This window comes from Ctenopharyngodon idella, chromosome 3 (genome assembly GCF_019924925.1).
Source record: "Ctenopharyngodon idella isolate HZGC_01 chromosome 3, HZGC01, whole genome shotgun sequence".
NCBI classification, from domain to species: domain Eukaryota; kingdom Metazoa; phylum Chordata; class Actinopteri; order Cypriniformes; family Xenocyprididae; genus Ctenopharyngodon; species Ctenopharyngodon idella.
In genome coordinates, this window is record NC_067222.1 from 20,348,602 (window position 1) to 20,371,559 (window position 22,958).

The window sequence follows — 22,958 nt, forward strand, 5'->3', positions numbered from 1 at the left end:
CTTTAACTGGTTTCTGTTGTAATATATTTTAAAATGTAATTTATTCCTGTGATTACAAAGCAGCAGCATCAATACTATACTTTTCAGCATCATTACTTTACTAATTTAAATTGTAAAATTATTTCACAGTATTGCATTTTAAACAAATAAATGCAAAGATTAAGAGACTACTTACAAAAACATTACAAAACCTTAATGTTTCCAAACTTTTGACAGATACTGTACATGTCCAAATATTTTTTGGAGGCCACCGTATGTGCACATGATGAAAATTTATTTATAAAACTCTTTTATAACAAGGAAACCCACTTAAGATCTTTGAGTTTTAATGGAAATAAGTCAATGCAAAATGCACATATATCAATGCAAATATATTTTACTTATTTTTCCATCTTCTAAAAACTACCAACAATCACTTGTTTAAAATGATCACTTTAAAGGTGAACTAAATTGTTGGCGCAGTAATTATCTTACGGCTACTGATACCTATCAAGTTGGACACTGCATAAAGCAAAACTTCAATTGATGCCACTGTAAAATATTCACAGGTATTTTTATAAAGTTAGGTTAGCAAGATGTGAGTAGTATTCATCTGTTCATGTGATTTCAAACTGGCGGCTACCATGAAGTGGGACCTGCTTACAGGGGAAGACCTGGGGTCTTCATGTCATGTAAGTGTACATTATTATAAAAATATTTGTAAAATGAGCTATGTGTTTCTTGAGGTATAAAACATTTTTAAAAGAAAAAAAAAACTTAGTGCACCTTTAAAATGATTTTATACATGCTTGTCCTGTAAACGTGCTAAAACTTGAAAACTACAGGGGTTGGACAATGAAACTGAAACACTGGCCAGTATAGTGTTGGAGGTTTCACAACTATACATGTGCGGCCTGATGGCCAGTCTTCACTGATTGCACATTTGATCAGTAAGAGAAACTGTGAAGGACATGTATCTGTCATTCCCAAGACGAATTGATGTTGTATTGGCTGCAAAAGGAGGCCCTACACCATACTAATAAATGACTGTGTCAAAACCAGGTTTGAGTTTCATTGTCCAACCCCTGTATATTATTACAACATTTACATTACAAAAATACAATATGTAAGACATTAAATGATGAGAGCGCAGTTAAACTGCTGTTGATATAAATTAAGTCAACGTTAAATTATAAAAAAAAAAACATTGGGCCATAAAATTAAACTGCACATATTTGTATAAAAAGCATGTGAATTAGATCACATATACTCAAACACATTTTAAAATGCTAACACAAACACAAAGGGGAAACTTCAAAAGTGTCCTCTAAAATAGGATCTTTTTTTTTTTTTTTTTTTTTTGTACAATAAAAAATGACTAACATTTTAAATACAATTTTTAAAAACATGTCAGAGACCAAGAATGTCCATTGATCAGAAAAAGTTAAAAAACCAACTCTGGTCCTCTGTTTGATGCTTCTGGGAATGTGTCCAAATGTAACCCAGTCTCATGTAAGTACCTTTTAAGAGATTCATAGTCCAGGCATTATGTACGCGATGTTGTCCAAAGTATTTGACTGCAAAAAAGTAGATGAGGGTCAGGAAAGGAGTTGAAATCAAAAACTGTGCATTTGAATTGCAAATAAGAAGCTTTTGCAAACATTTTGGAGAAAACAAGTTCATTTTTGGGGACCCCATAATAAAACACTGCAGTGTGTGAAAGTGTGTCTCACCAGGACGTTGCGTGGACAGCCGTTGAGCTGGGGGACTTGTGCCGTCAAGCAGGTTAATGGACCGAGAGCACATAAAATAGAGTCCAAAAGAACCGAAAGACTGCCAGACACCGCCACCATCCCCTACAGGACGAACAGAGATGTTACAGAGATGATCTACAATGATGAGCCAAAACATGATGACCATCTGCCTAATATGCTGTTGGTCCTCTGCGTGGGTAAAGGAAAATGGGACTCATTGGACCAGGCGACCATCTTTTACCACTCCAAGGTCCAGTTCTGATGCTTTTGCTCCTATTAAAGGCGCTTTTGGCAGTGGACAGGGGTCATTATAGGCACTCTGATTGGTCTGCGGCTATGCAGCCCCATACGCAGCAGACTGTGATGCACTGCGTGTTGTCACACATTCCTTTCATAACCATCATTAAAATTTTGTGTGACTTGTGCCACAGTAGACCTTCTGTTTGCTTGGACCAGACGGGATAGCCTTCATTCAACAGCCTGTCGCTGGTTTGTGGTTTGTTTCTCCTCGGACCACTGTTGGTAAATTCTCTCCACTGCTGAAGGAAAGCAACCCACAAGCCTCGTCATTTCAGAGATACTCTGACCCAGTCGCTTAGGCATAACAATTTGGACCTTGTCAAAGTTGCTTAGCTCTTTATTTCTCCTGTATCCAACACGGTGATTATGAGAACTCATTGTTTGCTTACCATCTAATCTACCCAGACATTAAAGGGTTAGTTCACCCAAAAATGAAAATAACGTCATTTATTACTCACCCTCATGTCGTTCTACACCCGTAAGACCTTCGTTCATCTTCAGAACACAAATTAAGATATTTTGATTAAATCCGATGGCTCAGTGAGGCCTGCATAGCCAGCAATGACATTTCCTCTCTCAAGATCCATAAAGGTACTAAAAACATATTTAAAACAGTTCATGTGAGTTCAGTGGTTCTACCTTAATATTATAAAGCGACGAGAATACTTTTTGTGTGCCAAAAAAACAAGATAACGACTTTTCAACAATATAGTGATGGGCGATTTCAAAACACTGCTTCGGAGCTTTACGAATCGAATCAGTGACTCGGATCTCCTATCAAACGGCTAAACTGCTGAAATCACGTGACTTTGGTGCTCCGAGTCACTGATTCGATTCGCAAAGCTCCGAAGCAGTGTTTTAAAATCGGCCCATCACTATATTGTTGAAAAGTCGTTATTTTGTTTTTTTGGCGCACAAAAATATTCTCGTCGCTTTATAATATTAATATTGAACCACTGTACTCACATGAACTGATTTAAATATGTTTTTAGTACCTTTATGGATCTTGAGAGAGGAAATGTCATTGCTCCCTATGCAGGCCTCGCTGAGCCATCAGATTTTATCAAAAATATCTTAATTTGTGTTCCGAAGATGAACGAAGGTCTTACGGGTGTAGAACGACATGAGGGTGAGTAATAAGTGACATTATTTTCATTTTTGGGTGAACTAATACTTTAATATGTGGGCTTCTTAGGAGATTATCAATGATATTCACTTCACCTGTGACTGGTCATAATGTTTTGGCTCATCAGTGTATATGTTAAAAGGCCCTTAAAAGGGACAGTTTTGTGACACAAACCTCTGTTTCCTGAAGTCGGTGTCCAATCAGAGACAGGGACTCGCCCAGCAGCTGCAGGTGAGCTGCTGCATCTATGGGGTCCACATCAGGTACCCGCACCGGAGACAACGACATACCCAGAGATGAGCGGCCCTGAGGGGCCAATCCTGCTCCTAAACTGACACCTTTACTGGAGCCTGAGACAAGCAGTTACAAAAATGTGTTGATACATTCATAAAAAATTAAATGTGTAAGATAGTTAACTGAGAAAAACTGATCGGCTTTGGTCTTACCTTTACTTTTACTGTCTGAGGTTGTTAAGGTTTTCCGCTTGACCGTCATAGCTTCAGCTTTATTCTGCTTGTGCTGGAGATACTGGGCTTTCTGTCTCCAAACCTTCCGTGTCAGAAAGAGAACAGAAAGAGAGGATATGTAACACTGTCCCACATTTGACTGAAATTACAAAACGCTGCCATTATGTTCAAGTGTTTAAAGTCCACATGAAATGACCTATTTCACTTGTTATTTCCTTCAGATCATGTCGAGATATGCCAAATTATTTGCTACTTTCAGTTTTGTTATTGTTAACTAAAACTATTAAAAATGGCTTTCGATAATTTAAATAAAGCTGAAATAAAATATAATTATTAGATGAAAAACCTAATGAAAATTAGAAACACTGCCTGGACAACTAACTGAAATAAGTTTAAGCTGATGTACTACAATTAATAAAACTATATTTTAGTTTTATTAATTGTAGTACATCAGTACATAATTCTAGTACATAATTTGATAAAATAAATTAAAGCTATATATATAAAAAAAGACAAAACACATAAAATTACTAAAACTCAAAATAAAAAAAAATAAAACTGAAAATCTGAAAATAAAAGCTAATTCAAAATATTAATAAACACTGTAATATTATATAAATAATACAACATTTACACTGGCCTCTTTATCAGCATTAAATTGCAATGTTAACTATTTTAATTTTATTGACAAAGGATACAGTATGTATAACAATAGCCTAAAACAATGAATGAATTAACTAAATAACCATTAGTTAACATTAACCAACCTAGGTGACATCAGTGGAAAAGGAAAGTCATTTGAGAGATGGAGTAAGTTACATTTTGATAAAAGATTCTAAAGATTGTGCACAACAGAAACATTTATTACATTCATATTCGAGTCATTTTTTATTTGAAATCTATAAAGTCAAGGTATTGCTGACCAGTTTGTCTTTTTCAGGCAGCTGTTTCCACACCTCTGCGAGTTTCTTACTCAGCTCCCCGAAAACTAAAGCAGAAAAAGAACAAAAATTCAACCTATCACAAAACAGCAGAGATGATTGACAGATGTGCCGAGAACAGCAGCACTCACCTAATCCAGGCTGCTCTGCGTTGATATTGACCCTGTACTCTTTACAGAACACCTGATAGGCTGTCGTGTTCTTCTTCTTTCGGCTGACAGGATGAAGGACAGAACATTAAAATGACTGCCAAAATCAAACCTCAAGGTGTTTTCACTGGTGTAAGAAAGTGATTTAATTTACCTTGTCCTTGTCATGTTTCTCTCTCTCCTTTTCCTCCTTCTTCTTCTTCTTCTCACCCATCAGTTCGATGCTTTGATGATGATGGGATGAGGTGGGTGGAGCCATAGCGTACATGCCACCAGAAGAGCTGTGATTGGTTGAGCTGTGAGAATGGGAGTGGCTTCTGGACTGATCACCTGGTTAGCAGAGAGAGAGAAACAAGTTTAAATTCAGTAAAATCAGATTCAGGGTAACCACGGTAAAATGAAAAACAACAACCAATCAGTTTTAGCTTTAAAGGGGACCTATTATGCCGTTTATAAGATGTAATATAAGTCTCTTCTGTCCCGAGAATGTGTCTATGAAGTTTCAGCTCAAAATACCCCACAAATCATTTATTATAACGTCAAATTTGCCCCTATTTGGGTGTGAGAAAAAAGGCACTGTTTTTGTGTGTCCCTTTAAATGCAATGAGCTGCTGCTCCCGGCCCCCCTTTCCAGAAGAGGGCGGAGCTTTAACAGCTCGCGCTTCAGTTTCTCAACAACAACAAAACTGGAGAATCTCACGCAGCCAAAATGACGATTGTCAGTAGCAGTGTTCAGCCTTACATTGTTCAAACTGGAGTCGGACACTGACGGAGAAACTCAGGAAGACGTTACAACTTTTAGAATACAACTGGACGTCTCTGAACGGTTAGTGGATAAATTTATGTAGTTGCTGTGGAGTTGATTCAACTCAACGACTAGCATGTGCCGTCATGTTGATCTATTGTGCAAAAACCGGTATGGACGCCCACAATACATAGTGTACCTGTTTGCCAAACAGAGCCATACACACCAGGCTAACGTTTATGATTGCTATCAAATGCTGTAAATGGTCTAATATTTTTTCCAAAATATTGCTCGGACAGAAACGCTCCTTTTTTAGCAATCAGGCTTGCCAGGGTCAACTTGCAGGCTATCCAAGCTAACGAGACTCCATGGCCTTTTGCCACGGCCTTAGAACTGGTACACCGTTTTCGCTTGCGAAAACAAAATGACGGCACCGTGGGTGGAAATGTGCAGATTAAGGAGTGGTAATATTAAAATAAGATCCCCTTCCTATTTCACAAGGCGAGCGAAATCGAATCAGTGGTTCGGAGCGTGTATCAAACTGCCAAAGTCACGCCCCCCAGTGGTGAACCATTGAAATTTCGAAACACTTATGATGTAACGAAGCCTCGTTTACTGAAATCACGTGACTTTGGCAGTTTGATACAAGCTCTGAACCACTGATTCGAAACAAAAGATTCGTAAAGCTTCGAAGCTTCATGAAGCAGTGTTTTGAAATCGCCCATCACTAGATATTGTTAAATAAAGTCGTTATTTTGTTTTTTTTGGCACACAAACAGTATTCTTGTCGCTTCATAACTTTAAGGTTGAACTACTGTAGTCACATGAACTGTTTTAAATAGTAATTGAAAAGTGTTAATTGTCTTGTCACATGACCCCCCCCAGCGCCAGTTGAATTCTGTTTTTCACATGCTATATAGTAGGGAAGTATTCGATTTCGGACACAGCGATTGTTTTACATCCACTGGTTAAATCTGAGTTTTCGGGCCATCATGAAGGCTGTTTCTCAATTCCAAGAACGCAGAGAACGGACTTGCGTTCTCTTGGAGTCCGGTCTTGCCAGGCGACCTTGAAAGAGCGAACTCGGAAGGACGCGAGGACACAGAACGCATCCTTGTGAGAATTGAGATGTGGAAAAAAACATCACAAATACAATTTTAAGTGTTTATTTTATTACACATTATCTATTTGCATCTGTAAGAGTTCAATTACAATACACATCTTTTAAAGAACGTTTTCTCAAAATGATTTTTTTCTCATGCACTGAGGCAGAAATCCCCTCTTTAGTAGTATGTACATACATCTAACTTTTTTTCCACAGAGGGTTTGTTCATATATTATTTGCCAGAGTTTATTCCTAAAAACATGGTGAAAATGTTTTTTTGTTGTTGTTTTGTTCTGGCTGTTGGAGTGATAAAAAGAGATATCCAAAGCCCCCTCTGTAAAAACTCTATAATGTCAACAAAGTGAAACAAGAAGTTTGAACCTGGCTTTATCCAGTGTTCAGATCTTCGTTCTGGACATTTGTGCAAATTAGTGCAAATTTAAATAATGCATATTTAGACATAACTGAAAAACTTGTAATACAAAAATGGTTGCAATTCTTAATGTAATCAAGCAACGGTCTAATCAACCAACTATCTATTAGTTAAATTTTTTACCCAGTTCACCTGAGGTGTCTTGCCTTACAGAAACTAAAATGCGTCTCACCTGGACAGCTTTTCTTCCCTCCACTTCCTTTGCTGTGTTTCTTCTCCCTGGATCCTTTCTCTCTGTCTCGCTCTCTATCCTTTTTCTTTTTGCTCTTCTTGCTCTTTTTCTTCTTTTTAGAAAGATGTGTGTACGAGTCGTCAATCACCAGCTCGCCGGCCTCTAGCTCTCCTCCTGAAGAGGAGCTGTCTCCTCCCATGCCTCCGTAAGAGCCACCGTAATGACCTGATGAATACAAACACACATTTAACACCGCAATAAATTCATGTTAAGGCTTAGATGATGATCTCAAAATAGATTAAATTACAGAAAATTTCAAACTTTCAAGTGCTACTTGTACATAGCAACCACCCACAACACACTAGCAACTACATAGAAACACCCTGGCAACCACCCACAGCATCCTAGCGTCACCATTCAGTAAAAATAAAGTAGTTTTGTTTTCGTTCAGCGGATCAAAACAACTTTGGTGCAAACAAAACCAGAAAATTAGTGGTTAGTGTCTGTGAGGACTTCTTTTGTTTGTTTTTTAGAGCGTTTGGACAAATGGATGTTGAAAGTTATACAGACACCACAAGTAAAGATTGATCAGTGTTGACTTTTTATGACATATACCGACACAGATTATGTTTCCGTTAAAGAAAAATAGATTTTTTTTTTTTGTTTAGGTTAAATATTTATTTCTGCTTTTTGACACAATAATATATATATATATATATAATCAGATGACAACAATAAAAACATGTATTTTTTTAATATGTAATAATAAAATGTATTACTTTTTATTTTCTTTAAATAAAAATTATTACTATTGTTGATATTTATGCCATTATATTTGTGATAAGTTGTTGTTGTTGATCTAAATCTAAACCAAGGATGCATTTATTTGATCAATCATACAGTAAAAACAGAAATACTGTAAAATATTATTACAATTTAAAATAACTGTTTTTTTTATTTGAATATATGTTGAAATGTAATTTATTCCTGTGATTCAAAGGCTGAATTTTCAGCATCATTACTCCAATCTTCAGTCACATGATCCTTCAATAATCATAATAATATGATTTTATGATGCTCAAGAAACATTTCTTACTATTATCAATGTTTAAAACAAATGCTGATCTTTTTTTTTTTTTCAGGATTCTTTGATTAATAGACAGTTCAAAGGATGTCATTACTGTAACTTTTTTATTAATTTAATGCATCCTTGCTGAATTAAAGTATGATTTTTTTTTCCAAAACAAATCTTTTAATCAGTACTGTATATATCTTTGTTTTTATTTGTTTTCTACACATTTCTCACTTTAAAAAAAACAATTTAATTATTATGTTATTAGTAAATATAATTTTATTTATTAAAAAAAACACATTAAATAAGTTATTATATAGTTATTGGGTGCTTTTATTTAAAGATCCACCAATGTCATTTATCAGTAGACCTGATATTAAAGAACAGATTAAAGTAAAAAGTGTAAGTTCTCACTCACCCACGACCTCGACCTCTTTCCCCACCACAGGCAACGGCTCTCGGCTGTGCTGCTTTTTCTTTGGTGGCTTCGACATCATTTTGTCTTTGTCTTTCTCCTTCTTCATCCCTCCTTTCTTTGAGCTCGAGGATGAATGATGGCCTACCACACCCGAAGAGGAAGAAGAATGGACCGGGAAGGAGAATCCCTCGTTCGTCCCCACACCTTCGTTCTTCTCTTTTGAAGAAAGGATGAGCTTCATCTTCAAGCCGTCAGCTTCACAGAGTGTCAGCGGCTCTCCTTTTCCAGCTCCTCCATGGAACAGCAATGACTTTGAGGAGGAGGAATGCTTTTTAGACGAGGACGAGCCGGGTGGACGTGAGTGCGAGTAGGAGTGGCTGCTCTTTGAGCCACCGTCCTGTTTGCGGTCTTTGGAGGAGTGCGAGGAGGCGTGGGGAGGGTAGGAGGGTTTTTTGTAGAAGTGCGGGGTGGGGTCGGAGCCCGTGGCCAGCGGGGAGGTAATGGCCTCCAGGAGGCCCATGGCTGTATCTGTGGACTGGGACGGGTGAGAAGAGGAGAGGGAGGGATCTGAAGACTTGCGCTTCTTCTTGTGGGGTGGCTGACCAGAGCTGTGATGGTCTGTGGGGAGAGTTTAGAAACTATTTTAAAGGGGACCTATTATGCCCCCATTTACAAGATGTAAAATAAGTCTCTGATGTCCCTAGAGTGTGTATGTGAAGTTTTAGCTCAAAATATTCCACAGATAATTTTTTATAGCATGTTAAAATTGCCACTTTTTGGGGTTGAACAAAAACGCGCCGTTTCAGTGTGTGCCCTTTAAATGCAAATGAGCTGCTGCGTTCGGCCTAAGAGGGCGGAGCTTCAAGAGCTGATTCTCTGGTGTCAGGATTCAGTCAGACGCACTATAATGTCAGAAACTGCGAATATATGCTGCATGGAGACAGAACAGGTATAGTTTAGTTCAATTACGGTTATAACTTACATTATCTTCTTGTTTTTATCCACTATATTAGTACAAGCCTTTTGTACCGGACCCCATTCGACTTTACCGATGAGTTTAATGACGTTTATTGTACTTCACACAAAATATGAAGCGTATGTCTTCACTCTGGAAAATCACTGTAAAAGCTTAATAAAACACAGTGTAAGTGTGCATTAAAATATTATCCATAAACTCTCTCTCTCTCCCTTGCATTATCATCAACATACACAGTGAATTACACAGAAACACTTGTTACAACTAACAGTAAACAAATATATACATTATGCCTTTTCGGGTGGTGCTTAATAAACTGGTACACTTTATATCCGTAAATCAACTCCAATGAACTGTAATAAAGTGGTCTCACCTTCATTACTGCCGTATCCAGTATCACTCTGGAGACTGTATGTTTTGTATTGTCCCTTTGTATTGACATTGGTTCACAAAGCAGTCCAGTGTGAAATGATTCACGCAGACATAAACAAATTTCGGCAGAGTTGAGGGAGCATTTTCTTCAAAAACAAAATGAATCCACCTCGTCTTCAGCGGCTCAGATTTCGGGAGTAAATGGGAGAGAGCTATGTGGATTAATCTATCCAGCTACAGAACACCTAAAACGCTTGGGAGATGTTCTCGTCAGTGCAGTAATGGCAAACTGCACAACTCGCTGTGAACTCGCTCAGGGCGGTTCTATGTTAAAACGGCAGTGTCTGTCAACATTCGTGGGTGGGGCCTGTGGCTAATGTGACGTCACATTGCCAAGGATCTGGAAACGGCTTGTTCTGAGACACTCCTTATGATTTATGGGGATTAAAAAAAAAAGGGGCGGTTGGATTTTTATCATTATAGGGTGATTGTATACACACTGCCAACACACATTTATGTACAAAAACCCTGCAAAAGTTTTTTTTTATCACCTATTGTTCTGCACCTATTTTTTATCACCTTCTTCTTCCTCTCTGGAAGTCTATGGCAGCCCATAGAAACGCTTGCAGGAAAGTTATGAAATTTGGCACACTGATAAAGGCCAGTCTGAACTGTCACCATAGGAAATTTGGAGCCACCAACTGTCCAAATTTGCACTTATATTTATGCTAATAACTTTTGAACCGTAAGGGCTAGAAACAAAATTCTATTCTCCCCCAATTCCTTGGCTTAAGACGATTCAATTGAGAATTATATTATATATAATAATAATTATTAATATTTATATGTATGTTAAATATATTTAATTTATTAAATTAATATTTATTTAACATATATTGTCTTATATATATATATATACATATATATATATATATATACATATATATATATATATATATATATATATATATATTACATATACACAGACACACACGCACAATATAGAAACAAAAATATAAAATATTAATGTAATATAAAAGTAAAAAAGGAATAAAATTGACCCATACTTATGACCCACATAATAAAATATGACCCAATATTTCACCCAGTTTTGTGTTGGTTGAACAGAGCTAATGCTGCCTTTAAAACAAGAGAAAACTCCTCACCTCTGTGATAGTAGTCATCACTCAAGTGCTTCTTTTTTTTCTTGTGAGAATCTCCTCCTAATAGGAAAAGGTCAGAATCCTAAAAAGACAACAGTGCATGTTGAAACAAGCGTGATATGTACCAGAAAGATAATGTTAGTGAGGAAACAATCCACGTATGGTTACTGATCTAATTCTACTGCTACAATGGGAAGACTAGGGATGCTCTGATCAGGGTTTTACAGACGATATAATTACTGATAATTGTTATATAATTGATAATTGTTATTACTGTAATTGTTAATGAACTCTAGAGTTCATGTAGAGTAACTGTTGATGTTTTTAACATGGGCAATTCCCTAGAAGTTGGAGATTTAGCTGCTCCATGTCAACCTTTCTCACTTGATGTGACAACTAACCTATGCCACTCGCACAACATACACGTGTGAAAGTAACCGGAGCAACTTTTCTCTATTTGCGGATATAACAAGTCACGCATGGGTGAGTGACGTATGTGTGCAACGTCCCGTGAAAACCATCAACATAGTGCAACTTTAATGAAATAGACACAAAAATATACATTTTAAATCAGTTTTTTTAATAGGCCTAAAAAAAAAAAACTAGTAGGCTTCCACACAAAATATTATCCATATTAAAATACATAAACCTGAGGAACTAAACTACAATTCTTAATGTCATTCAAATATAACCTATACATATAATCAAACAAAATGTGACAGTTTTGTGCATTAAGTCAATATTTAATTAGTGTAATTGCCATTATTTATATTTTATTTAGTCATTTTAATATATTATAATAATATAAAAAATATTGTAATATCCAAATACTGCACATTAAGTTATTTTAATATAATTGTAGTATTTTCATTACAGTTGTAATATTTAGAATTACTCGTCACTCCTGGTCTTAATATTTGTTCTTCGTTGAGCTTGGGGAAACAGGTGCTACTGATATAGGAGTTATTTAATAAAGATATTTGAATTGTATCCCACTTTGTAACCAGTATTTTTATTATCTTACTTACACTTGAGGAAGACTGAGGCGGCACATACATTTTTCATCTTTTCTTGACACTTCTAAAACTATCACACGGGTGATGACAGGAAAGTGATGCTGAAGCCTTAAAATAGTAGGCTTTTTGTCAGTTTATGTGATCAGACAAGTTGCGAGTCACAGGAAGTGATAATCAGCCGAGTGATCGAAGCATCCCTAAGCGAGAGTCAATAACAAGTGGCCTGAGAGGGAAAAACACAGGTCCAAATCCTTCTCAGACCAGATGTCATATCTACCTAGGTAACATAACATCAAGTTGCGTGTTTATTAATATCATTAGAATCTACAACACAGTTACGGAACATACACCGATCAGGCATAACATTATGACCACCTTCCTAATATTGTGTTGGTCCCCCTTTTGCTGCCAAAACAGCCCTGACCCGTCGAGACATGGACTCCTCTAGACCCCTGAAGTGTGCTGTGCTATCTGGTACCAAGATGTTAGCAGCAGATCCTTTAAGTTGTGAGGTGGGGCCTCCATGGATCGGACTTGTTTGTTCAACACATCCCACAGATGCTCGATTGGATTGAGATCTGGGGAATTTGGAGGCCAAGTCAACACCTCAAACTCGTTGTTGTGCTCCTTAAACCATTCCTGAACCATTTTTCCTTTGTGTCAGGGTGCATTATCCTGCTAAAAAAGGCGCCAGCCACCAGGGAATACCGTTTCCATGAAAGGGTGTACATAGTCTGCAACAATGCTTAGGTAGGTGGTACGTGTCAAAGTAACATCTACATAGGTAGCAGGACCCAAGATTTCCCAGCAGAGGACAGGGGTCAGCATGGGCACCCTGACTGGTCTGCGGCTATGCAGCCCCATACGCAACAAACTGCGATGCACTGTGTATTCTGACACCTTTCTATCAGAACCAGCATTAACTTCTTGAGCAATTTGAGCTACAGTAGCTCGTCTGTTGGATCGGACCACACGGGCCAGCCTTCGCTCCTCACGTGCATCAATGAGCCTTGGCCGCCTATGACCCTGTCGCCGGTTCACCACTGTTCCTTCCTTGGACCACTTTTGATCGATACTGACCACTGCAGACCGGGAACACCCCACAAGAGCTGCAGTTTTGGAGATGCTCTGACCCAGTCGTCTAGCCATCACAATTTGGCCCTTGTCAAACTAACTCAAATCCTTACGCTTGCCCATTTTTCCTGCTTCTAATACATCAACTTTAAGGACAAAATGTTCACTTGCTGCCTAATATATCCCACCCACTAACAGGTGCCGTGATGAAGAGATAATCAGTGTCATTCACTTCACCTGTCAGTGGTCATAATGTTGTGCCTGATCGGTGTATATACTGATAAAATCAATGGACAGCAATAATTCTTGTCAACCTCTTGTTAATATGATGCACCTTGATGTTAGATGTTACCGTAACTCCCTGCTGTTACCTTGTGGTGTTTCTTGGAGGTTTTGCGCACCTGCGCTGCGATTTCTTCTTCCTCTCTTAACAGATCTTTATACGAGCGTCTCTTCTCTCTTTGGCTGCGACCCGCAACAAGACCGACCTCTCCTTCCATCCCCGAAATATCTACAGGTAAAACAGTTTCACAGTAGGTTTTCAATGGACATGTTTGAGTGTATTATCGTGCTTTTGTCTGACAATCATTACCCATCATTCCTTTCTTCTTTATCTCCTCAAAGGCCATGTTCAGTCCTGGTTCTTAAGGTGGGACTGGTCAGTCTTGTGACTCTAATGCACAAAAACAAATTAAAATAAAGTTCAGTCCAAAAAACACTCTTGACTAGAACAAAGCATTTTAAAAACAAAGACCTTTCCAGCTTAGATAACTAATAATTCTGTTTCCATGTAACTTGCACTTCTGTATGTACTAGTCACATTCTCACTCTTAAGAACATTTTAATGGACGAAAAAGCTGATTTTTTTATAATTATAATTTTTAACATTATATATATATATATATATATATATATATATATATATATATATATATATATATATATTTTTTTTTTTTTTTTTTTTCCCTGGAAGACAAAGAAACATTATATCAGGACTGCCAAATCTCGTGTTCACATTCTCACACTGTGGAAAAAAACAAAAAACAAAAAAACATTGTGGAGCAAAAAGGACACGGACAATGCGGTGACAGGAGCGTTTTGGCGCTCTAATGTGGTGTGACAGATTGACAGACCTCAGTTCAAGTGGCACGTGAACCGATCATCTCTTCCATTTTACTACTAGTTATAGCACAAAATAATTAATGAACATCAGAGGGTATGTTGGAAAAATCCAGTTGGCCTACAACTTACTGAAAATATATCATGCAATCGCTCAATCAGTGTTTCAACCGCGGATAAAACAGCTTGTAAATGTCACGTAACGTGAACATGTCCATAAACTGTATAATTAGCAAGAAACATACTCTAGAAAGGAAGATTGTGCAAAAAACAAAACATTACATATTCAATATATTTTTACACTAAAAAGTTATTATAATAATGTTATTATTATTATTATTATATAAAAAACAGCCTTATATGCAATTATATACAAATCAGTTGTTAATGAACCTTTAATAATAATGTACGAGCTGACAGGGTTCCGTTTACATTAGTTGAGAACTATTTTTCCCTGAGAAAAGTCCATGTAATATGTATCCAAATGAAAAGAGAGCTAAATCAATTCCATATCAATACCAAACCCACTCCCTAATTCTCACTCCAAGCTGAACTCAAAAGTTGGCAGCCCTAATTATATGCTAAAAGATCATTTCATTATAGACTAAAAGGCACAAAAGCTTTCTTTAGAACACCATGTAATGTAGAAATTACAATACAAATAAAACTGAATTTAAGTTTTCATTTTAATGCCATATAATCAGATGCTTAACATATTAAAGATGTAAAACTAAATAAATAAAAGGAACTAATACTGGAAAAAAACAAAACTCATTACAAAAATCTACTGATTTAAGTAAAAGGTTTCTTCCAATTCTACTAATGTTGCATGCAGAAATGTTAAATAACTCTGAAGATGTGCTACTGAAGGCACACACACTCATTAGTGACAGATCAGGCTCTGCAACACACATCAGCTTTCCTCCAGCCACAACTTTAGTCCAGCTTCCAGTGACATTTGCGGGAATCCCAACAACACGAACGAAAAGATCTGCCTCAACACTCATTATTGAACATTTCCCGCCTACTTTTGAAGAAATGCACACTCACACACCCCCTTCCCCTCGCTTCATCAGGATCCAGCGCTTCCCTGTTTCAGCTCAAGTGGATTCGAGCAGCTGCGGACGTGTCGCGCGTCTCTGACGGATCGTTCAGCGCGCGCAGACCCGCGGCTGCGGTGCACATAGGCCGGTATCGGGTTACAACTCAAATAACCGAGCGTTCTCACCATGCAATTTTATGGGTTTCTTCTGCACTGCAAAAATGGCACAGAATGCATGCAATTTACATGCAGATATCCGAGGTGTTGTGCAAAAATCAGTGAAATATTACCTCGGGTAGGATGTGGGTTTAGTTGGCGCGCGACGCCATCTTTGATGGGAGTCAACAACAAAGCAGCCAAAGATGAGGAGGAGGGACTTTGAGACCAGAGAGTGTATTACAACAATGAAAGCACCCATTTTCTTTTCCAAATAAAAAAACTGACAATAATATGAATTAGCGATATTTACTAAGATAAACGATATGATAAATTAACAGCTTATACTTTAGTGTTAATATTATTACATCATTGCATCAATGACAGAGTCCGCATACACTCTCAGCATTATGTAATTTATTTGGCTGTCATTTACAAAAATGGATATACAGTAAACAGTGACATAATAGGCTACAATAGAGGCATAACAGGAAGGAATTGTTCCAGTAACAGAAATAAAAGGCAGTTCATCATGTTCTCAGTTGAAATTGAATTTAAATAACCATAATTACACAGTTGTAATATATATATATATAAAATGTAGCCATGTCATACATAAATAGTTTTTCCTATTTTCCCAGCCACAGTTGTCCCATCTTCTCACGTCTTTTCTTCAGTCCATCTCTACCTGTCTCCCATATTCTGCATCTGAATACTGAGAGAGGTGAAGCTGGCCAGTAGGTCTGTCACCTCGTCCACCTGTGGATCACATGAAAGAATTACAACGTCCCGAAGCTACAGGGATATCAAAAGACTGTACTTATAAGGAGACCGATTTGTTTCCAATGAGAACAATATTATAACCTATTTTATATTTTCTTTTTTTCACAAATTAGAATATTTTTATAACATCAACCATTTATCAGTTATCAGCCAGAACATGAAAATAATTATCAGGCTCAGCTAATCGATATATGACCAGAATTTCATTATCAATGCATCCCTATACAAGGGTTCATATATTGTATATTTATTAATTTTCCTGAAGTATAACCGAGCCGCTGACTTCTTTAAAATATCAAAGGGAATGAAATACATGCACTGTGAAGCTCGATCCTAGATGTGTGTGAGTCGTACCTGCTCTCTGGTGCGGGTGTTCTGCAGCTGGTTTGAGATGTGCTCTAGTTTCTCTCTCTCTTCACTCTGTCCCATTATATTCAGATATTCCCGCAGCATTTGAATGATCTACAGACATATCCAGAGATCAATGGTTCATCTTTCGTTACAGCACATATACAAGCATGTACAGTACAACAGGAGCATAGGAACAATCTGAAAAGTGGGGGGGGGGGGGGGGGGGGGGGGGCATATTATAAACCTTATCACTCTGGCTCATTAATATTAATTAGGAGACATTATGTTTGCCCAGTAGTCATTACAATTACACTTATGCATTCGACAGATGCTTTTATCCAAAGTGACTTTTATAGTCGACATTAAGAGTGCAAGAAGAATCGAAATTAAACCAAAATCGCGGTATGACTTAGTACAATTATGAAAATTGCAAAGGCCGTGATTTAGTTAAATAAATATATGCACTGCATGTTTCAGAGTGAAGTACGGCACTGAGTGTCTGAGCGGTTTGGTTCACAGTAAGTGCTTCGCTTTGAGGGCACCCTGCTGTTTTCCATCAAAATAAAAGTTTGATGGCTTAACTTTGAAAATGAAGAAATTAAGACAGCCGTAAATATTAGTATGGTAATTTTACAGTTGAAGTGTTAAATAAAATTACATTATTTTTATTAGATACTTATTCGATACAATAATAATATTTCTTGTTTTGTTTGTATTTAGTGATTTTTATTTTTAAGTAATAATAATAAAACATTTTGGCTAAATTGTGCAGCCCTACAAACAAGCAGAGCAAACCTGTAATTTTTTTAGATCACATTTTAAATGTGACCCTGGACCACATAAGTCATAAGTCACATGGGTATATTTGTAGCAATAGCCAACAATACATTGTATGGGTCAAAATTATCTATTTTTCTTTTAAAGATCATGTTCCATGAAGATATTTTGTAAATTTCCTACCGTAAATATAGTGGATATGCATTGGTAAGCACTTCATTTGAACAACTTTAAAGGGGATTTTCTCAGTATTTTGATTTTTTTGCACCCTCAGTTTCCAGATTTTCAAATAATTGTATCTCGGCCAAATATTGTCCTATCCTAACAAACCATACAACAATGGAAAGATTATTTATTCAGCTTTCAGATGATGTATACATTTCAATTTCAAAAAAATTAACCCTTAAAAATGCAATATGATTTCCCCCATATTTCCAACTAATTGGACTAGAAATATTTTGTCATTAAAAAATTATTTTAATATTATAAAAACTTCCTTGTGTGTAATTTGCATGTTTGTATACAAATCAGTTAATTTTAACTTTCAAAATTATAGTAATACCATCTGACAGTGTTCTCTGTATAGTTTACAGGATTAGTTAATTTTTTTTCCTTGAGAAAATTTGCCATGTAATGCTCCTGATATATATTGAAATGAATCGATAACGGAATTGAATCGAATCGCAAGCTTGTAAATCATAATCGCATTAAATCTTGGGGTTGAACGACTTCAGATTTTTTAAAGTCGACATTTATGTGATTAAAGTCGAGTCGACGTCAACTAGTCGCTGATGACATCATTAATGAACAAATAAGCCTGACCCTCGAGCTGAGACTCGAATACGGGTGCAAAGCTATTGCATATGACATATCGCTGCCCACAAGGCTATTGCTCCTACATAACAGCTTATTTTTATCAGTTCTTGAATCTTTTGTCTATGGTTCGTTATATTTCGCACAGATTTCTGCTTGTTCTAAATCAGATACAGATAAAGTAGCACAGTAAAGATTACATTTATTTGAATGCATTAGTAAAAGAGCGATTGCGTGTGTGAATTAATTCTACCTGGCAGCTTTTCTCTACAAATAGTGAAGCTGTGGGTTTTAGTTACTAAGAAATATATGCTAGAACTTTTTTTACTGATAAATCACAGAACAGTGTTGACAATACATTTCTGCGCTACTTAAAATTTCTATGTGCACGTGATGCACACGCTAATGTCTGTATGTGTGTGCATTACAATGCAGCAGCACATTAGTTTAGAAAGGCGATTAACTTTGGTGTACAATAAGCTGTTTAAAACGTTCACTCACCTGATCAATGGTGAGCATCCAGATGGTATAATCAAAGATATCTTGTGGAGCGTTCTCAGAGTATACATTTATTTGTCATTTACTGTTGGATATGGAGCGTAAATGTGGACTTCAAATATTTCTTATCCTGTTGAGCCCTCTATAGGCGACTAGTCAACATCAAGCGTAAAGAGTCATGGCAAAGCATTAAAGTCGACTAGTCGATTAGTCAGTGCAACCCCTAATCAAAGCATGAAATTTGTGTCAATACCCAGCTCTAGCATTAAGTATATCAGGCATGTGTTAATCACCTGTGTGACCTCTCCTCTGAGGGTTTCTAGGCTACGTGAGTCTCCCTCTTGTAAGATGTTGAGCTTCGAACGGGCAAGGTGAAGAGGAGTCCTTCCAGCACGGTCCAGAGCATCAACACGGGCACCTAAGGGAACGTTCATAATGTTTGAACTAGTAATGAATTAGATTTATGAATGGCTTTGGGGTAATTTGTTAAGAACTATCAGAAAGATCTATTTGATAAGAACTAGAACTATCAGAAAGATCTCAGATGAATAAGATTTAGATCCATTGGTTTTTCAGTCGTACAAAATCAATCGTACCTCCTCGCAGTAAGGTTGTGATGACAGGCACATGGTTGGTGCAGGCAGCTGTAAAAGACAATTTAAGTCAGAGTAAGCTTATTTCCTAGACACGGAACAGACATGTGCATTGGCTCTTTTCACTCGGGCTGCCCATCAAAGCTTGCCCAAGCCAACATCAAAGTTTGTTTATGAACTTTAGCTTCTAGTTATATATAATGGTGCGAATAAATGTGTGACCAAACAAATGTGCTTATGCACATTCTTACCCAGATGCAGTGGTGTGTTTCCGAGGCTGTCTCTCTGGTTTGGGTCAGCACCATAACTCAGCAACAACTTAACTACATTGTTAAAAGTGGAGATGGAAAAAGAAAGCGGGAAATGTTTAAAAAGGACCTATTATGACCTTTCAAAAAAAAAAAAACACCTTTTCAAATCTGATCAGTCTGCTGGACCAGAGTGTTGTGACTGATCAACCGCTTCCAATGTCTTTCAGAAATGCCACGCTCCATTACAGTAAGTTTCAACACACTACTAACGCAACTCAACCAGGCCTCGCCTCTTTATTTTGTGTATGCCTTGGGAGAAAATTACTTAAATGAGGAATATTGTGACATATACGTTCCTGGAAGGAAACTCAAGACTACAATCTTTTCTGGGATTTCAGAAACTAATATATAGAATGACTCCCTTTGGAACAGACCTTGTGCTTTGCAGTGGCGGCTGGTGGGTTTTGAAATAGAGGAGGCACACTAAATAGTAGCGGTCTGGGGATCCCCTCACAAGGATTTTTTTTTTTTTTTTGCTTTAAAATGGCTTTTTGGTCACTTTTAGACAGAGCATTTAAATAAAATGACAAATTATGTACAGCAAGACAATATAATTTTACTCACCTAGCCTAGCACAAATCCAATTCTTCTGTCCTTTTAAATGCCTGTTCAAATCGGCACATTCGGTCGTTTAGTGAAGCTGATTGCTGTAGGATATATTCAACTTTTTTTGTAGCTGCTGTTCGAATGGTAGCTTGGTAAATTTGTTTGCGATCAAATATTCATTATTTCTACTCTCCATAATTAAGGTAGTAGAGCCTACATTATCAGCGATAGTAGCAGTTCAAACTAATATCACGTCATTTACGTCTCTGTGATGATTGGTTGATATACCAAGGGAGGCTTGGCTCCTATGCAATGTATTTTTTCTCAACACTCTAACTGCTGAAAGTTAAATACTCAATGGTGATTGGCTAATTTTTTTTTTTTTTTTTTTTTCCTTCTCTATCCCCTCAGACTCAGTACAGTTTTGGCAGATTCGGCACGTCCAGTTAAGAGCAGCGGTGGCTCCAACTTCAGTAATATGGTGTTACAGTGGTGAAATTAAAAACAAGAAATACACATTCTGAGACATGAAATAAATATAAAAGAATAACTGGGAATTTTATTAACATTAAATCATCCTTCTCCCATTTTCACCTGTGAATTTTGGATAGGCTGTGTCACCCATTACGAGCCGCCACTGGTGCTTTGTAACTTTGCAGACCTTTTTCATGCTCAAACAGAAACATTATACACTAAAGAAAGTTGTAAATGTAAAAAACATTACAATATGTCTTCTTTTAATCTTATTCTAATGAAATTTTTGTAAAATTAAGCCACAATTAAAAATGTATATGTATCAGTGCCTAGACACAAAATCTAAACATAAATTCTCAGAAATAGTTAAAGCTAATTGTCTTTTTGAAAAGTATATGTATTGTTTTATCATTTAAAACCCAAACAACCTTTTTGTGCCGTTTTTCCACAAGTGTGCTCATGCTATTTTTCTTTAATAAATGCCACTTGGTTTTATATTTTGTTATGCAAAGCAATATTTGGTGCTACTGCATTTAAGCCATTAAAATGCCATATAATGCAATGAATGCCATTATGAAAAGTTCATATCAATCAGTTTTGTCTGATCTTACCAATACTCTCGTTGCCATTGCAGGAAGAGAAGTGTAAGGCCGTCCTGCCCTTGTCATCAGCAGCACAAGGATCAGTGTCATCTTCTAGCAATCTACGAACTAAGAGGGAAAAAAAGTTAATAATAAAAGACTATAATTTCACTGTAGATCAAATCTTAGCATCAAGTGGGACCACTACTGTCACGCTGATGATCCTCACCTGTGTCAATATCATTGGAGTTGGCAGCTTCTCTGAGCCTCTTCACAGCTTGGAGGAGAAAACGATACAGAATTGGTTAACAGGAACACTCTGGGTCATGATTAAGACAACTGACTATAATATCTAATATATTATACAATATCTATTTTGACATACTGAGTTGATGATCAACACACTCACACAAATGAGGCTTTTAAACACTGATTAAATAAAGTTTACATATATAATATAGCTAATTACACATGAAAAAATACAAACCTCACAAAATAAACCAGCTCATTTAACATTTAGTGACATACTCATTTAGCATATACATATTTATATAGAGTTTCATTCCTGTTACTCGTTTGTGTGGTACAAAATTTTGTTTATAGTGTCTAATAACTGAGGTAACCAACATGTACACAGTATAAATACTATTAGACAAGATGTAACAATTCTAATGTATTATTTTGTGACATTTTTGTTCATGCACACACCATACAGGTCTTTTCCAATGGGCCCCATGTTCCTCCGGGCTCTTCCCAGCCGCCTCACCCTGCTCGACGTCATCTTTCCCGGCGAACTCCGTCCCGCCTGTAGCAGTTCACCGGGCTGCCATAACAAATGCAGATACCGGAGCTCCGTGTCCGCAGACGGTCGGGTTCGGTTGAGTCTCAGCGCGCTCAGCGTGTCTAGACGGGAGATACTGAACCCGACCGCACCTGCAGCTTCCATCGGCGTCTCATCCTCCCGTTTCTCGGTGTCTCTCACAGCAGGTCCGTTCGTTACCGTGTACTCTCCCTCCGAACTGGACCGGTCACCATCCGAGGCAGCTGCAACAAGTGGGCTCGACCCATCCATATTAATAAGGCGTTTACAGGACTAATGTCAGCATGTAAATGCGAGTACCAACAGAATGTAAACACTGTATCTTTTGCACAAACCTAACGCAACACTGTCGCACAAGCGCAATTCTTCAAGACTGCATTTCGAGCGAGGTTTTTAAATAAAGAAACAGAGCTGCTTTTTCGTTCATTGCGAGTAAATGTTGTGATATCGAATATGAATCGTTCCGTGCTCTAATAAGCACTGAACTATGAGCCCAATTGAGCCAAAATGGCACTGTTTCAATGTTTTGCGCTTGTTTTTAGCAAAACACGCCTGTATTGCTTAGTCTACGTTCATCGTGACCTAGATAGCCAATCAGCATCGACGTTGTTAAAGAACTCGTCCATTCGGAGAACGTATGGTGCTAGCGTAATAAATATGTATGTGATTTCCATAAAAGGTGATTTCCCACTTATTATATTTTATAAAAACGGAATAGGGTCTTGGATTTAAGGGCCTTATATGTTTAAATTATTTAACGTAAAATATTTAAACAAAATTATATTGAAATAAATTAACGATAAATTAGCAAAATCAGGAACTATACATGCCT

The 22,958-nt window shown here is 37.2% G+C and overlaps 2 protein-coding genes across 2 annotated transcripts; both read right to left on the bottom strand.

Annotated features, from left to right (window-relative positions):
* Positions 1–253: 253 nt before the first annotated feature.
* On the bottom strand, positions 254–15,846 carry hmgxb4a (HMG box domain containing 4a). The gene is made up of 13 exons (XM_051888158.1): positions 15,714–15,846; positions 13,855–13,935; positions 13,634–13,773; positions 11,176–11,254; positions 8,662–9,279; positions 7,172–7,396; positions 4,871–5,046; positions 4,699–4,774; positions 4,550–4,614; positions 3,606–3,708; positions 3,334–3,509; positions 1,713–1,835; positions 254–1,556 (listed from the first exon to the last, which is right to left on the bottom strand). Exons 2-13 carry the CDS (start codon positions 13,889–13,891, stop codon positions 1,512–1,514), a joined length of 1,863 nt encoding a protein of 620 aa, XP_051744118.1. The 5' UTR covers positions 13,892–13,935; positions 15,714–15,846; the 3' UTR covers positions 254–1,511.
* A 135-nt stretch (positions 15,847–15,981) lies between these two features.
* ankrd54 (ankyrin repeat domain 54) lies at positions 15,982–22,687 on the bottom strand. Its single transcript, XM_051888157.1, has 8 exons — positions 22,015–22,687; positions 21,536–21,583; positions 21,337–21,435; positions 19,646–19,717; positions 19,398–19,445; positions 19,095–19,219; positions 16,717–16,824; positions 15,982–16,338 (listed from the first exon to the last, which is right to left on the bottom strand). Exons 1-8 carry the CDS (start codon positions 22,376–22,378, stop codon positions 16,264–16,266), a joined length of 939 nt encoding a protein of 312 aa, XP_051744117.1. The 5' UTR covers positions 22,379–22,687; the 3' UTR covers positions 15,982–16,263.
* Positions 22,688–22,958: the final 271 nt, after the last annotated feature.

Excerpts from the sequence above, each read along its gene's own strand:
- hmgxb4a (XM_051888158.1), bottom strand. The coding sequence starts at position 13,891 with ATGGCCTTTGAGGAGATAAAGAAGAAAGGAATGATGG. Across the intron at positions 13,774-13,854 it reads AAAGAAGAAAGGAATGATGG|ATATTTCGGGGATGGAAGGA; the intron begins GTAATGATTGTC and ends TTTTACCTGTAG. Across the intron at positions 5,047-7,171 it reads AGGGAAGAAAAGCTGTCCAG|GTGATCAGTCCAGAAGCCAC; the intron begins GTGAGACGCATT and ends TCTGCTAACCAG.
- ankrd54 (XM_051888157.1), bottom strand. The coding sequence starts at position 22,378 with ATGGATGGGTCGAGCCCACTTGTTGCAGCTGCCTCGGATGGTGACCGG. Across the intron at positions 21,436-21,535 it reads CTCCAATGATATTGACACAG|TTCGTAGATTGCTAGAAGAT; the intron begins GTGAGGATCATC and ends TTTCCCTCTTAG. Across the intron at positions 19,446-19,645 it reads AAACACACCACTGCATCTGG|CTGCCTGCACCAACCATGTG; the intron begins GTAAGAATGTGC and ends TGTCTTTTACAG.